The 16677-nt window shown below is 37.9% G+C and overlaps 2 protein-coding genes across 9 annotated transcripts in view; one reads left to right on the top strand and one right to left on the bottom strand.

Moving 5' to 3' along the window:
- The first annotated feature begins 3583 nt into the window (after nt 1-3583).
- RFESD (Rieske Fe-S domain containing) lies at nt 3584-15760 on the top strand. 6 transcript variants are annotated; one of them, XM_063810174.1, is made up of 6 exons: nt 3584-3673; nt 8988-9182; nt 9969-10066; nt 10913-11088; nt 11185-11219; nt 12896-13993. In XM_063810174.1, exons 2-6 carry the CDS (start codon nt 9123-9125, stop codon nt 13157-13159), a joined length of 633 nt encoding a protein of 210 aa, XP_063666244.1. In that variant the 5' UTR covers nt 3584-3673; nt 8988-9122; the 3' UTR covers nt 13160-13993.
- SPATA9 (spermatogenesis associated 9) overlaps nt 15274-16677 on the bottom strand; it is a 24550-nt gene continuing 23146 nt past the window's right edge. For all 3 annotated transcript variants that reach the window (XM_009448828.5, XM_016952989.4, XM_517648.5), the window contains exon 5: nt 15274-15759. In XM_009448828.5, the coding sequence (XP_009447103.1) occupies nt 15469-15759 (291 nt within the window). In that variant the 3' untranslated portion in view covers nt 15274-15468. The remainder of the gene's footprint in view (nt 15760-16677) is intronic.

The raw sequence follows: 16677 nt of genomic DNA, 5'->3' as shown, positions 1-16677 counted from the left end.
GTGGAGATTGTTAGGGGGAGGGTATAAAGTGAAAATACCATATAAACTGCATGATGGTTGCAGGCGGTTGCAGTTTTCCTGCCCATCCCACCACCACTGGACTCTGTAAGCACCTAATAAAACACCATGTTTTGTTTGCTGGCTCTAGGTCTCTTCTTCGGCCTCTTGAACCTGGTTCCTTTCCTACTGAGGTTAATAGGGCTTTGGCACAACAGTAAGTGACTGTTTACCTGCCAAGTTCTCACATGTCAGCGAAGGGCCAACCTTACAATCAGACCTTTTTAAGGATAGCAGTCTCAGGTCAGCTATGCGAACTCCTTTCTGCACGGACGGGCAGGAAGGGGTGCGGCAAGGAAAAGGGAAGAGTCAAGGAAGACATGCAGATTTCTCCCTTAAGCCTGAAGATGGACAGTGTTGTCACTTATAGAGATGGAGAAGACAAAGAAATGCAGATTTATGGGACAGAACTAGTATTTCGATTTTGAACACAATGAAATTAGAGATAGCTATGAATTATCAGGTTAAACTATTGTATGTTATAATAAAAAACATCCTTAAAATTCCAGGGGCCTTAACATAATAAAAATTTATTTCTCACTTAAGTTATGTGACTTTCACGGCCTAGTGGAAGTTAGGAAATTGGTGGGGAGATGTAGTCTCTGTTCTGCATAGTCACTCAGGGACCCAGGCTGGTGGAGGCTCCACCATCCAGAATGTTGTTAATTCTTATGACAGAATAAGAGGCAACTGGAGAAGTCTCATCTCAGCTTTTCTATGCTTCAGTCTACAGCCCATTGTTCAAAACTGGCCATGTGGCCGCAACAAACTGTAAGTGGAGCTGGAAAATGTGGGGTAGTTGATGGGATGTCTGGTGAACACCACTGTTTCTGCCACAATAGCCCCATAGAAATGTCAAGTAGGCATCCCCAACAAACGTATGTCTGGAGACATTCATTTAGGAGTCATAAGCACATAGGTGGTATTTAGAGCCACACTCACTGTCATGTAATCTGAGTTCCAGGGCCTAGTAAAGGCAGTATTATCACCCTTTTCTGGTGTGAAGGAGTAGGAAATCCAGATTGGTGGACACCCTTCAAACTTCCCTGTAGTGAAACTAGCAGCACACAGGTGCCTTCACTAGCAGTCAAGACAGATTTTGGCTTAGGATTGAAGGCAAGTTTTTAACTTCTCTAAGAGGGGAGTCTTGGTGCCTGAAAAGTCTGCCTAGAAACAGCCTGATGCTCACGGCAGAGGGACTAGGCTCACAACTTTCAGTTGAAACCATACATGAAGATATTGAGAGCCAAAATCAGGGGGAAAGCTGGCCACAGGAACCACTAGGTGTCACTAATAGGCCAAAGTTAGAAGCGCGGAAAAGGAAAGGCTAAAAGAACAAATGAAGGAAGGAAAGAAAAGGTAGTACCTGCACTAAGATGGCCACAGGTGAAACTTAGTGGTAGCATTGCTAACATTGTTCTATTTAAAAAAAAAAAAAAAAAAAGGCAAAATAACAGTAGAAATCATGAACTTTATTCTGAACAATAATGACTTCCAAATAGACTGGATGGGTTCTTGCTGTTACCTAATGTGCATGCCTGTGTGTGAATGGTTTTGTGCATTTGTGTGTGTGTGCACTTGGGAAGTGGAGAAGGGTAGTTTATTCTGACCTCCATTATAGCTTTCCAAACATCACATGACTAACCATATGAATACTTTTGGTAGAGATAAAAGAAAGTTTCTCTTCTTTCATCCTACTTGTGTGTATATGCATGTATAACTACTGAGGTCTTCAGTTTATTCAATATCAAATTTAAGGTCGATGGATCTAAGATGTGTCCTTTTTTAATGCCCAGAATATGACAAAGCAAAAAAGGATTTCTAAAATGGCAAACCTTATTTAATCCTTCGATGACAAGCTGGGGACTACTAACACCTTCCATGTGCCAATAAAATCATTTGGGATGACCAACAGATAATGGAAATTACAATAAATCAAAATATATTTTATATCTTTGATAACTGATACATCAAAACTAGATAGTTAATTTGTGTTTGGGTCAGTGAAAAAAATGGCCAAAAGGGAAATGACCCAATAAAATATTATTGATCACCATAAAACTGTACTGAAGAGAAAAAAAACAGAAGAAACTAGCACTGGAAGCAAATTATTCTGAGCTATTCAACTTCTTACATGTTGAGGCTCATTTAAAAAATGGCATTTATATAGCACACTGAGGTAAATGGACAAAGTTCCTGGGTTTCGGCTGCCCCAGTTCATTCGGCCACCCTAGAGCCTGAGATCACTATGTCACCATACTAAATACAAGTTGTAGTGTTCAACCTTGGGTTCACACTGGAATCACTCAGGAAGTTAAAAACATACATTGAATCTGCCCACTCCCTCCCCACCCCAAATAATCTGTGTTTTATTTTGTTGGTCTGGCATACAGACTGGGCATTACGACTTTTCAAAACTCCCAAGCGACTCTAAGGCATAGCCAGGGTTAAGAATCACTGCATTGGAAAGTAGTCAAGGAAATTAAAAACTTAGGCTCATCTAGTTTCCCAGCTCGGAACACAAATATGAGGGTTTTGGTGGTTTTCTTTGTTGTTGTTATTGTCAATTCAGGGAAGTACAATGAGAAAAAAGCAAAATTGCAAAGTTCATAATATGAAAGTGAAAACTCTCCATCTCCTCCCAAAGCAACCACTATTGTTTCTTTTGATTTTTCGAGAAAAAGTTTATGTACATACCTGCATGTTTGTATTTCAAAAAATAATTTTTGTTTACATTAAAGAGAGGACACCATATATAGTATTCTACGCTTTGCCTTCAATATTCATTACATGATGGACCTGTCCTTTGAGTATACAGTACACAGCTACGAAGTAATTCACATGTCTGTACTGTTGTGCTGTGTTTTATTGAACCATTCCTCCGTGTTATCACTTCAGCTATTTTCACTACTTCACAGCAATAAACATTTTTTTTTTTTTGAGATGGAGTTTCGCTCGTGTTGTCCAGGCTGGAGTGCAACGGCGCGATCTCGGCTCACCGCAACCTCTGCCTCCTGGATTCAAAGCGATTCTCCTGCCTCAGCCTCCTGAGTACCTGCGATTACAGGCCTGGGCCACCACGCCCGGCTAATTTTGTATTTTTAGTAGACATGGGGTTTCTCCATGTTGGTCAGGCTGGTCTCAAACTCCCGACCTCAGGTGATTCGCCCGCCTCGGCCTCCCAAAGTACTGGGATTACAGGCGTGAACCACCGCGCCCGGCCTTAACATCCTTATACATGGGTTACCAGCATCGCGACGACCTTCTGCAAATATTTTTATAGGGTAAATAACTGAATGAAGTCGTTGGGCGCATCTAAAATTTGAATAAATGTAATGAGATCAACAAACAACTAAAAAGTAAACTGATGCTATCCACATTTGTCAAGCACACGAGTATGCCTGCCAGTTTGAAGGTGCTGGCGCGGCGCTGTTGGCCAGAGATCTCTATCAACCAGGGTCATCTGCCGGCAATGCCATAGAGGCGGTCCCGGGGGCGGGCATTCTTGGGTCACGTGGACGGCCTCGCCCCGCCCCCCCGTCGAGGCGCCGCGCATGTCTGGAGCTCTGGCTCGTGCAGTAGCGTCACGTGGAGGCGGAGCGAGGACTCGGGGACAGTAAGTTCTGTTCTCGCCGCGCAGGGGGCGGGCTGGCGGGACCAGCTGCTTCCGGCTGGGCTGCGGGCGTGGACTCCTCATTCCGGCTGTGGCCGCGCCGCTGCGGGGCCTGAGGCCCTCTTGGGTTTCGGTTCAGCGTTAGTTAACGGTTAACCCGCCAAGGCGGGCTTCCGCCCAGGCACAGGAGACCCACCGAGCTTGTTCACCTTGAAACTTGGGCCACACCTGAGACCTGCCACCTAAGGGGGGTACGCGGGTCGTTTTTAACAAGCTTTCATGGCATTTGTGCCATGAAAGCTCTAAAGTATAGAAGCTGCTCCAGGGCTTCCGCAGCCCCGGCCGTCCTGGAGATACTCGCCTCCTGGAGTCTGTGTCGAGAATTTGCAGCACCTGGACAGCCACGTGCAGTCTCAGAACTGCAGGCGGTCTTTACCGAAATGTTAAACACAACTTGAAGTTAGGCAGGATAACTGCCAGAGCTGGATGGACCTTAGAGGTGCCAGCTAACGCGCTGTGAGCGTTTTCTGCGGTTAGGCCTGCTCTAAACATTTGACATGTGTTAAAGCATTTATGTGCTTTACCCACACCCCTATGTGGCGGGCCCTTCTTAAAGTAAAAGAAACTGCAGCACAGCGAAGTTAAGCAACTTGCCCCAAATCACGCAGAACTGGGATGCAAACCCAGGTCTGGCTCACTCATGATCACAGTTCAACATCATACGGTGGTGCTGATTTCCAGAGCAGCTCTGTGACTTTATATAAAATTATTGGGCAAGCGTTCAATTGTAAACATTCGTGAACATAGCTGTTGCACATTAGCGTTCCTTTTTTTTTTTTTTAATTCAGGACCATCTTTGGTGACAAATATAAATATCAATACTATATATATCACCAATATACATATTTGCTTTGCTAAAAGGTTTCTGTGTCTTCAGGATAGTTTACTTGCAAGCCTCATGTTTTTATAAAAACGTGGGTGCTACCTGAATAAAACTAATGCCCACCCGTTGGCGGTTTTGTGAAGACTAATGAACTATTATATTCAAAGGGTCCGAGCAGTAGGCATTTACTGAAGGACAGCTAGTTTTATGTGTTATTATTCTGCCATTCAGAGAGATACAAAAACTACTCTCTAAGGCATTTCTCTTCCCTGCATGTAAAAGCAAGGGTGTCATACTTGAGATAAGCATTCTGATAATGTGTAGGCAAAGTTTCCACACTTGGTAAAAGCATCTTAGTCATGATTCAAGACGAGTGACAAGTAAGTACGTTTCACTTCATGTTTCTTTTATCTCCCGTGTCTTGTGGAAATTTGAGTTACACTAAATATTGTTTTTAATTCCACTTGAATTTATTTCCTTTGTTGGAAAGGAATCTAATAGTGACCGAGTATCCATTTAGCTAATTTGTAATTTTATATGGAGTTAGCACCTTTAGAAACCAATTTTAGGGACAGGCCAAAAATTTTTCTCGAAGAGAACATGAAACACAACGACTAAGTTTTTCAGGGGGATGTTTTCATCTAGCCCCCAAACTGTATGAGTTGTTTAATTTTCTGTTTCATTCAGTTAAGATTCTACTATCTTAAAGTAGACTTAAAATCGAAATATATTGGGAGTTTATGAATAGTTCATCAAAATAACGATAATTAAGGTGAACACGTGGGCTTTCCCTATTGTGTGAATGGATCATGATATTCACAATAGTAAGAATAATATGGGTGTTAAATGTAAAAAGTCATCAAATAGTATAAATAGTACCATTTAAGACACATAGAGGAAACTATTATTTGACATATAAAATTATACTTTTCTAAGCAAAATGCACAGCCATAATCATAGTGCTCTGAAACCTTTATCATTTAGCCCCAGTTTTCTCTGCTCCTTTTTTATCAGTCCCGTAAAAGTTCACCAGTTTGTCGGGTTGGAGGCAAACCTTGCAAAAACTGTAAGTTTGTAGTGACTCAAATTTGAGAAAGACCTGTATTTGGTTCTCATTTATTTGGGAGTTGGGAAAACATAATTAACTTTTGATATTATACTACATCTCTTGTATTTCGTTACTTTTTGATAGTAGTGCTTTTTTTTTTTTTTTTTTTTTGGCCTGGAGGAAAACAACTATTCATTTATTTCCTCCTTTGGTGCCAAGTTTTGAAATTAGCTGTACAAAATTCTCAAATAGTTAATTCATGACCTATGCACAGGCACATTCTCTGAGGATAGAAAGGGCAATTTTGTTCCGTTTTTCTTGGGTTTGGGGTCATTTGCTACATAAATATACATTAGGATACAACTTAAATCTTGAAAAGAATAATTTTAATTATAAGAAAAAAGTAAATATTTTTAGACATTTAAGAAATGTTTATTATCCCCTTGCTTTTCTTGATATATTTACCCTATAGTACATATATCCATGAATAATATACTGTTTGGTTTTGCCACTTTTGTGATAAAAACGGAAACATACTCTGAATTCCTTTTTAAATTTTTCACTTGCAATTAGGTTTTTTGAAATTAAGCCAACTTGATGTAGAGATACATTTTTCACTGCTGTACAGCATTCCATTGAATGAACATACACATTTTCCATTCTGTTGATGGGTTTTGTGTTGTTTTTGTTTTTTGCTGTTATAACTATTCTTGTGTATGTTTCCTGGTGTACCTGTGCGCATTTCTGTGGCATATACCCAAAGTGGGACTATTATTATGTTTCACTTTACTAGGTAATGCCAAATTGTGGTAGCACTAATTTATGTTATCACTAGCAGTTCCATATTTTCACTAATACTTGGTATAATTTTTTGTCAGCCTGGTGGATAGAAAATAGTATCACATTAATGGCCTTGCTTTGCATTTCCTTTGCGTTTTCCTGCTAATGAGATTGAGTGTCTTTACATATACTGGCCATTCAGATTTCTTTATTTGTGAAATGTTTGTTCATGTCTTGCCCATTTTTCTATGATTATTTGTTCTTTTTTTACTGGCCTATAGGAGTTCTTCACATATTCTGAATCTCAAGAGTTTGTCAGTTATATGTATTGCAAATTCCACATTTCTTTCTTTTCTTTTTCTTTAGCCTATTTCCCCTTCTTTCAGTTCATTCCTTTGTCTGTTCCCATTTTTCTTATTACCCCTCTGTTCTGTCACAAAATGTGATGAAGGCTGCATGCCCAACTCTGAAGGCAAATACTACCACCTGATCAATTTGTGTTCTTTGAGTACCTGCCAAAATCAAATAAAACCAGATGACCATTCAGAGATAGTATTCTTGCCTCCTATCAGCCATAGCTAACCCAGAAAATCATGGCCATGGTCCTCTTTGCCTTTGCTTTAAAATAATAAATTTTTGCTTTTTTATTGTGAAATAATTTTTAAAAACAGCATATGTATTACTTTTCTATCCCCCTCTTTAAAAAAAAATTAGAGCAGAATTAAAAATGCAAACTTCAGAGTACAAATTTGACATCCCTATAATTTTCTAAGTTTGATGTGTGTAATGCCTTCTTTTATACATTGAATTCAAAGCCCCTGTCTCTCCCCATCAACACACATGCACACATGCACAAACATGAACACACATATCTCTCTACCTACACCTCAATTTTGGAGCCCAGACTTACAATGATATCTGATATCTGTCTTCCACATGGCTCAGAACTATTTATCTTAAAATAGTGACCTATAAATTCTCTTTTTCTAAAGCTCACTCGTAACACACTAACAGAGATTTTACTCTTAATAATTTCTGTTTTATAAACTTACTTTTTAAATGAACCATGCTCTTTTTCTGCTAACATTTTAAAACTTCCAATCAGTTATATGGGATTAAATAAATATTTAGAGAAGCCATCAGGAAAATTATCTGCAGAAGTCCTAAAGTCACTTGGCACTTCCATGAAAACAATTTCCCTTTTTTTGGGAAGGGACTGGCCCATAGTGTGTAACCATTCTAAGCTAGGTACACCAAGGTACAAATGCCTTCTTTAAAGAAGTTGGATAGGGCCGGGCATGGTGGCTCACGCCTGTAATCCCAGCACATTGGGAGGCCGAGGCGGGCGGATCACGAGGTCAGGAGATCGAGACAATCCTGGCCAACATGATGAAACCCCATCTCTACTAAAAATACAAAAAATTAGCCGGGTGTGGTGGCGGGCGCCTGTAGTCCCAGCTACTTGGGAGGCTGAGGCAGGAGAATGACATGAACCCAGGAGGTGGAGCTTGCAGTGAGCCGAGATGGAGCCACTGCACTCCAGCCTGGGCTACAGAGCGAGACTCCATCTCAAAAAAAAAAAAAAAAGAAGTGGGATATATGTGTTTTTATGTAAAATGGTAACCTAAGACTTGAGTGGAATTACAATGCAGATTCCTTTTGATCAAGGAAAGGTACATTATCGTGTTGCTTAACTCCTGTGAAATACTACAGTATTACTATATTTGAAGAAGGTGTGGATGATGAAATATCTTCCTAAAGTTAGAATATTTATTTGAAGTTGACAACTGATTTGTAATTTTGTTAAATATTTGTAGACAAGTGTGTGTTTAATATCTTGAGCATTCCACAGCAAACTTCTTTTTTAAAAAAAATATTTTTAGAGACAGGGTCTCACTCTGTTGCCCAGGCTGGAGTACAGTGGTATGATCATAGCTCACTGAAGCCTCAAACTCCTGGGCTCAAGTGATCCTCCTCCCTCAGCCTCCCAGGCAGCCAACCCTACAGGCAAGTACCAACCCACCTGGGTAATTTTTTAAAAACATTTTTATGTAGAGCTGGGTCTCAGTATGTTGCCTAGGCTGGTCTTGAATTCTTGGCAATTGATTTTCCCACCCAGGCCTCCCAAAGTGCTGGGATTACAGGTGTGAGCCACTGGCCTGAGTCATTATTTTGATTCAAGGGCAGGATCAAACCTATAATCCTTAAGCCTGTTCCTAAAAATAATATTGAGATATTTCTTAGTCTTGATTTTTTTCCCACCTTTTAATTTCTATATTTGGCCAAAAGGATATTAAAGAGTGGAATAGGAGACAAACTTTAGAAATACAGGGAAAAGAGAGTAGTAATGGTTATATTCTGAATATAAGCTCTTACTTGGATACTAATCAGTATTTGATTTCTAGGAGGGTGGATGTATAGGGAGTAAGTGAACTTACAAAGAGAAAAGGGTACAGGGTAGGCACAACTCTTTATAGAACAACCAAAGTTTCAGGACAGTTTCCTAAGAACCTCGAGTTTTCTTCATGTATTATTTATTTTTTAGTACACAGACGTGACCAGCATTGGAATTTATTTGGCCTCATTGCCTGCCTTTTTTTTTCCAGGTTACCACCTATTTGCAATTCAAGGAGAATATAAGACAGAGAAGAAAGCTGTGAATGAATTTCATTTGATTAGCAATAGATTGGACACTCTACTGATCTTGCCTCTCTACAACCTCTCTTCCACCTGACCTCTAAATGTTGAAGTGTTTCAGGAATTGTCTTAGACTTTCTTCCTTATCTACACTTCCTCTCCAAGTGAGTCCATAGAATTCTATGACCTGGAAACTCCCCAGTTTTTCTCTCTAGAAATTCTCGACTTTAGTCTCATATATCTGGTTGTTGACTTGACATCTCTACGTGGATGTCTCTGAGATACCTTAAACTCAATATGTGTAAAATATATATAGCTCTTGATTTTCCGTTCTGCAAAAATACCATTCATTTCTTGGCCTTTCTCCTCAACAGTCTTTGGCACTACAGTTCACCTAGCTGCACAAACCTAAAACTTGGGAGTCATCTTTATTTATTTTTCTGTAGCATCTTCATTCAAGTTCATCAACCCAACTTCTCTGTACTATAAAATTAAAATAATACCTTTTTAGTAACATGGAGGATTAAAGGAGTTAATAAATAAATGTAGCCTTTGAATAGTGCCTGGCACATAGTTAACACAATATAATTGTAGCTACTGCTGCTACTGTTATTATTACTTTTTATCCCCTACAGCATCAACCCCCTGTGGCAAGCCACCATCTTTTTCATGGACCCCTAGCTTTCTGATTTCTGGGCATCCATTGTTGTTTTGCTATAATTCATTCTCCACAGAGCCGGGGGCATTCTTTCAAAAAGAAATCAATTCACACTTTCCTGCTTTATACTCTTTAGTGGCTTTCCTTTGCTCTTAGAGTAAAATCCATACACAGCACTGCACAACCTGGCTCCTGCCTGTTTACCGATCTTGCATATTATGTTCCAGTCTTCTGGAACACATTCACCAAGACTTTTCTTTCCTTCAGTCTTTTGTATTTGCTCTTCTTTCAGTATGGAATTCTCTTCCCCAAGCTGTTGGCATGTCTAGTTCATTTGCATTTTGGGCATTTCAGCTCAGCTGTCATCTCAGTGACCAGTTTTTATCTGAGGTAAGAAAATGAAAGGTTTTCATTCATACCCACCTTCTCTTGCTGTAATAGCTATCTGGTTGTGCCTGTAAGAGCCAACTGTGTACTCCAGGCAAAACCAAGTGGACCACCTTAGCCAAGAGGCTGAAGACTATTCAGACAATCAAAGAATCCTGCCTTCAGCAGAAGGCTGAAAACAATGCAGATAACTGAATGTTGTTTAGTGTTGAATTTGATAGGAAATAAAGGGATAGTGAAACTTAAATCTCTATGTTTTACAAGTTCTGAAATTTCCTTCTTGACCTTGAAATGAATCTAATACAACTCTAGCCTCAGACTGAGGAATCCTCCCTAATTTTGGCAGTCTTTAAGAGTCTCTAACGCAAAGTAATGACTACCTACTTAATATAATCCAGTATTTATGGCCGGGTGCAGTGGCTCACGCCTGTAATCCCAGCACTTTGGGAGACTGAGGTGGGTGGATTACTTGAGGTCAGGAGTTTGAGACCAGCCTGGCCAACACAGAGAAATCTGTCTCTACTAAAAATACAAAAATTAGCCAGGTGTGGTGGTGGGCTCCTGTAATCGCAGCTACTCGGGAGGCCAAGGCAGGAGAATCCCTTGAACCTGGGAGGCGGAGGTTGCAGTGAGCTGAGATCGTGCTACTGCACTCCAGCCTGGGTGACAGAGTGAGACTCTGTCTCAAAATAATAATAATCTAGTATTTATAAATGTTTTATATAGCTACAGAAAGTGCCTCCATTAATCTTGAAAAGTCCAAACTATTCATTCTTATGGTTATCTCCATTAAGCTGGAACCAAATTAGTGAATACTTCTTGTAACTTTCCTTCTTTATGTTCAACTAGTATGAATCTTGATGGCTCTGCACAAGATCCTGAAAAGAGGGAATATTCTTCTGTGTGTGTGGGCAGAGAAGATGACATTAAAAAATCTGAAAGAATGACAGCTGTTGTCCATGATAGAGAAGTGGTCATTTTCTACCACAAGGGAGAATATCATGCTATGGATATTCGCTGTTACCGTAAGATGTTATTTTTCATTTGTAAAACTTTAAACCATGAAACTATCAAAATTTCAGTTTTTTAGTGACTGCAGCTAATATTCAATTCCTTTTCAGACTCAGGAGGACCTTTACATTTGGGAGATATAGAGGTATGTAAAATTAAATTTATTTTCAGCAAATTCAGCAAATAAATATATTCAAAAATAATTTATAATTGGTTTGAACTATATTTTAATGCTTTGAATATAATTTCAAGTATTCTGGGAATTCATAAGATAATTGAGAAATATGCATATCTTTTGACCTAGCAATTATACTCTATATCTATTCTATGGCCATAATTGCACGGATGTTTAAGTATTTGTATAGGAATGATTCATTGTAGCAGTATTTATTATAATGAATAATTGAAGGCAACCTAAATGTTTTAACAATCGGAAACTGGTTAAATAAATTATGATACAGCCATGCTGTGGAATAACTGTACCATGCAATCATTAAATTAATGAGGCAGATCCATATGGGTATGGAGAGATGTGAACAATGTATTTGTGACTGAAAAAAGCACGTCATAGGATGATAATAGTCTTATGAGATCTCTTTTTTCATCAAAAAGAATATTCACTTTTTTCTGTATACACTCTGCATAATTTGAATTTTTAAAATGAGTATATATTATTTTTATAATATAACAAAAATATACAGTATAAATATATTTTTAAAGAAATAAACCACACTGTAGTCTTAACTGAGGAGGAACGGGGGAAGTTGTCTTTGCTTCCTTGGATTCCAAAACTAGTCACCTAATTTCTTGTTTCTTCATGAAATTGGTCTCTCTCTCTCTAACCGATGCAAAGTACAAGCTTGAACTTAGCATTCCACTCTCTCTACACTTGATGAGTGTACACACCTGTCCTCATGTTAAAGAACATATGTGTGTTTATTTTTTCTATTTTTTCCCACTGTCCAAACCCACATATGTGAATCTTTGCTGACAGTTTTATGTAATGTAAATTATGAAAATGTGAATCTTTGCTGACAGTTTTATGAAAGTACAAATCAGTATTCCTGCACTTTTGGATATGGAGGGGAAAATGAAAGCACCCACTTACATGTGTGAGCTGATAATAGTACCATAGAATTTTCTCCAGTTTCAGTCCATAATGAGAGCTTGAAGACCTTGCTCCTCAAACTGTTGTCCATAGACCAGCAACTTTGGTGTCACATGGGAGCTTCTTAGACATGCAGAATCTTGTCACCCCAACCCCTTAGACCTACTACATTTAAACAGAGAGACATGCATTGAAACAAGATCCAGGTGCTTCCTATGTTTTTTAAAGTTTGAGAAGCACTTCACCAAGACAGTTAAAAAGTTGAGAATTAACTACTTTGGATCACAAATTGCTCTTCTATTATCATATGCACTCATGCCTTTAGTAACTCCTTTTGAATTTATATCTGAACCTTACAGTTCTTCTAGAAGCTAGTGAAAATTCCTGTAGAAGCACTTGAAGTCCTTGCCCCATTTCTGTCAAGGAGGCGACATTAACATCTCATAGATAACAGCACAGCTGCAGTCACATGGTTTAGTTGCCTGAGCATGTCAGTCTTCTGATAGAGCTCTAACTGGCTTTCTAATCAACTGTAAAAGAGCTTGATGACTCTTCTCAGATTAGGATCTGCTTTATGCTGAATAATTTGTACATAGGAGGAAAAAAGAAAAGCTAACCTGTTTTTTAACCTGGTTCTTCTGCAGCAGACTCTTCAGAGTCTATCAAGAACATTTGACATGTCAGAATATTAAATGAGTTATTCTCTTCCCCAGGATTTTGATGGACGACCGTGTATAGTTTGCCCCTGGCATAAATACAAAATTACTCTGGCAACAGGAGAAGGTCTGTACCAGTCTATAAACCCTAAAGATCCATCAGCAAAACCCAAGTGGTGCTCCAAAGGAATAAAGCAAAGGATTCACACAGTGACAGTAGACAACGGAAATATTTATGTGACTCTTTCTAATGAACCTTTTAAGTGTGACTCTGATTTTTATGCCACTGGAGACTTCAAAGTAATTAAGAGTTCTTCCTGATAAAAAATATATAGAAATGAAAAATATTTTGTATGCTTGAAAACATTTTTAGAATAACTCTGCTTCAGTTTTAAAGGTGATGAAATTTTTCAACATAGGCACAACTGTTTAAAATTCATATACATTTGAGAGGTTTAAGAGCACACATAGTATGATGTAAGGATTATCATCAGGATCAATAGAATACATTTTATCGAATCTTCTGGATTAATTAGAAACCTGAAGGTTATAGGTTTGGGATGTTCTGTTTAAGAAGGATGAAAATAAATTTGGAGTAAACAAATAATAGGTAAAAATTAAGGATTAGTAAGAAAAAATTTTTTAATTTAAAAAATTTAATTTTTAAAATAGGAAAAAAAATCCCTGTTTGATGTAGCAGACTTAATTCTGGAAAAGTTTTAGTATATACAAAGTAAACAGACTATATAATGAACTTCCATCACTCAGCTTTAACAGTTATCAGCATTCTTCCATTCTTGTTTTATTTACACCTCTGTGGATTTGCTACCTCTCCTATTTGATTGTTATTTTTACATTTTTAGGAAAGTTTAAATACATTGAAATGTTCACATCTGAACTGTGCAACCTTCCTAAATAACAGACTTTTTATACTTAAAAAATGCCTCCAAAAATGAGATAGGTTTACCTGCTGAACTTGAAAATAAGAAACTTAACCACTGTTAAGTGATCTGTGATCAAGGCAGATCTTGAAGTAAGGAAGCCAGACACAGCTGCTGCCCAGCCATGAGAGATGTAAAGTCTCCTATTCAGTGAGCCAATGTTCTTTGAATGCCTATATGAAATTTTCAAATAAAGATTTTTAAAAACGTTTTAGAACTTTGTGAATGTACGCACAACTAAGTGTCTCCTATAAATATTATAGAGAGGAGATCTAGGGTTGTGTTCCTTGGAGTTCTCGGGCAAGGTTGATGTTCAGTTGGTTCACCCTGGTTTTATCATGTCAGTTATTTATGGTCAGTACCGTTCAGTTGCCTGGTGCTCATACCGTACCAGTTGTAATGTATTTAAAATAACACCCCAAGCACCCACCATGCAAAAATCAGCAGCACATAGTGGTGATTTTTGCATGGTCAGTGCTCATGCAAAAATCACCACTATGTGGGACCAGAAATAGCTAAAATGAGTAGATGATGAATTCAGAGTGAGAAGAACTGTCAAGATTGGAACCTAGTCTCAAAGCACAGTAGTATTTTTAAAGGAATAGAATTAAGAATCTAAATCTAATACTTAACATTCTAAGGAGCCGACCTGGACTCTTTCTCTTGGTTATTATAAAAATAGTAAATGAGTAAGGTCTGTATAGTAAAGACTCTGCTTACTTACCTTTACTACATATTATTACACTTCCTTTTCTGTTGGAGTTTGGATAGCATGAGTAGCACTTGGTCCTCATTTCTCAGACAACCAACGAACCAGACTTGGGCTTTTTATAGATACTGTTTGTGGTAGCAGCTACTTACTAAGTACAGAAAATGTACTATCTCTCAGGAAGGTACATCCCAGTCTATTCTATCATGTGATAATCCTTCAATGCCCAGTCAGGTCTTAACACATGTCCAGAATATAAAGTGAACAGAAGAAATCAAAGTACTTTCTTCAGGCAAAAACTGTAGCCCTGGTTTGCAGGAATAATTACAGAAATATTTTCTCATAGGAGCCACTGCCAATAATGAGCAGTGTGCACTTGATTTTTCATTCTAAATTTGTATCTCTAAATCTAGAAATAAAAATCATATCATGTACTGTCTTCATATACAGAAATCTTCTCATCACATTGGTAAGTAATATTTTGTTTTATAAATTTATGACATCTGTGAATTGCAAATCCTTCATAACTTTACAAGTGATTTACAAAATAATAATAGGCGGACTCAAACTCTCCAGTCTGCATATAAAAAATAAATATTCTTTTATTTTGATATGCACCATCTTGATGGGGCTTTTTTTCCTCCCAAGTAAAGAATTAGACACTCAAAACAAGTCTTTAATAAAAACAATGTATTATAAATATGCTTATATTATAAACCACAGTGTAAAGTCTAACCTACCAGAGGATGGATTTTCTTGTTCATTAAAAGTATGTAGTCAGTACATATATTCCACATCAATATTCATTTTATTTACTCTATCATGTAAATACTAGAAAATGACATTTTAATAGTAGCCCCCTTCTCTTTTTTTTAAGAAAGCAGAGCAATTCAGAATATGTAAACTGGACTCTGAGTTTTGTCAGATGAAATGTGCCATTAAATAGATAACTCTTAAGTTCTGTTCAGTGATATCTGTATTCAGATTTGCTCATTCATTTCAGCTGATTGGTCAAACACAGAATGTAAAACTTGGATGTTATTACTCTGCTTATTAGCAAGAAGCTTGGGGTAATCTGAAATGTCTGGCTTCTCCGGCAATGACCTATAAGGTTTTGCTTTGATTTCACCTTCAGCAAACATAGGCTCCGAAAGCACAGGCTCAGAAAAGGCTTTTCTACAATTTTCACTCTCCTCTCTGTTTTGCCTGATGGATTCTTCTTCCTGGAAGATGTTCTTTACCTTCTTCAGCACAGCATTAACACAGACTGCCTATACAATAAAAAGAGTTTGTAAAGTAAAGTTTCTTTTTAAGCTACTAACCACAGATTAAAAACATACAATATAGTGTTCCACATAAAGTCATTTAATCTACATAATCTAATAAAAAACACTTCTTTTCAGGACCTTCAGGTACATAATATGATAAGCATTGGGAGATTGTTCTAAATAATACATTACAATCTAGAGAGCAATTTAAAACCTAGTATGCTTCAATAAATATATGTTTTACATCTTTTTCCCCCAATTCATTAGCTGTTTTACATCTTTATTCTCTTGATGTAATTAAATGAAACATTTTCTGAGAGATGGAATTTGTCCTCAAACATGGTTTTTCTCAAAGTAGTTTTTTTGTTTTAATTTTCTTCCCCCTAGACTTTGCTTATACTTGCATGTGCAATGAAAGGACATCAACATATCAGTAAGAATTTAGTAAGCTACTATCAGTGGTTTCTGAGCAAACATGTGATCCACTGTCCCCTCCAAAAATGTCACTCAGTACTTTAAGGAGAGGAGTGTCAAAAATAAAACAGAGAAAAATAACTTCAGAAATTCAGAACCACTAAGGACTGCATTAATTAAACTTACTCTGTAAGTTTACTAATGATGAAGATGATGATGATGCTAAGTATTCAAGGCACGCAGTGAGAACGGAAAATTCATGAAATATGAGAAGACTTAAACCAGTTTATTTCACCAAAGAGATGCCTCAAGGTAATATAAAGGATTATAAACACTTAGAAGGTTTTCCCAAAGAGGTAACAGCAAAAGGATTGAGGTCCTCAGGCTTGAACAGCCTCAACTTCCTCTTGCCCTCCTGCCTCCTCCTTCTTGCCTGCCTCTTGCTATAGAATTGAGGAACACAGACACTTTCCCTCACTTCCCTGCAGTTAGTTCATTAGCTACCCT

This window comes from Pan troglodytes, chromosome 4 (genome assembly GCF_028858775.2).
Source record: "Pan troglodytes isolate AG18354 chromosome 4, NHGRI_mPanTro3-v2.0_pri, whole genome shotgun sequence".
NCBI classification, from domain to species: domain Eukaryota; kingdom Metazoa; phylum Chordata; class Mammalia; order Primates; family Hominidae; genus Pan; species Pan troglodytes.
This window is presented reverse-complemented; position numbering and strand designations above follow the sequence as displayed.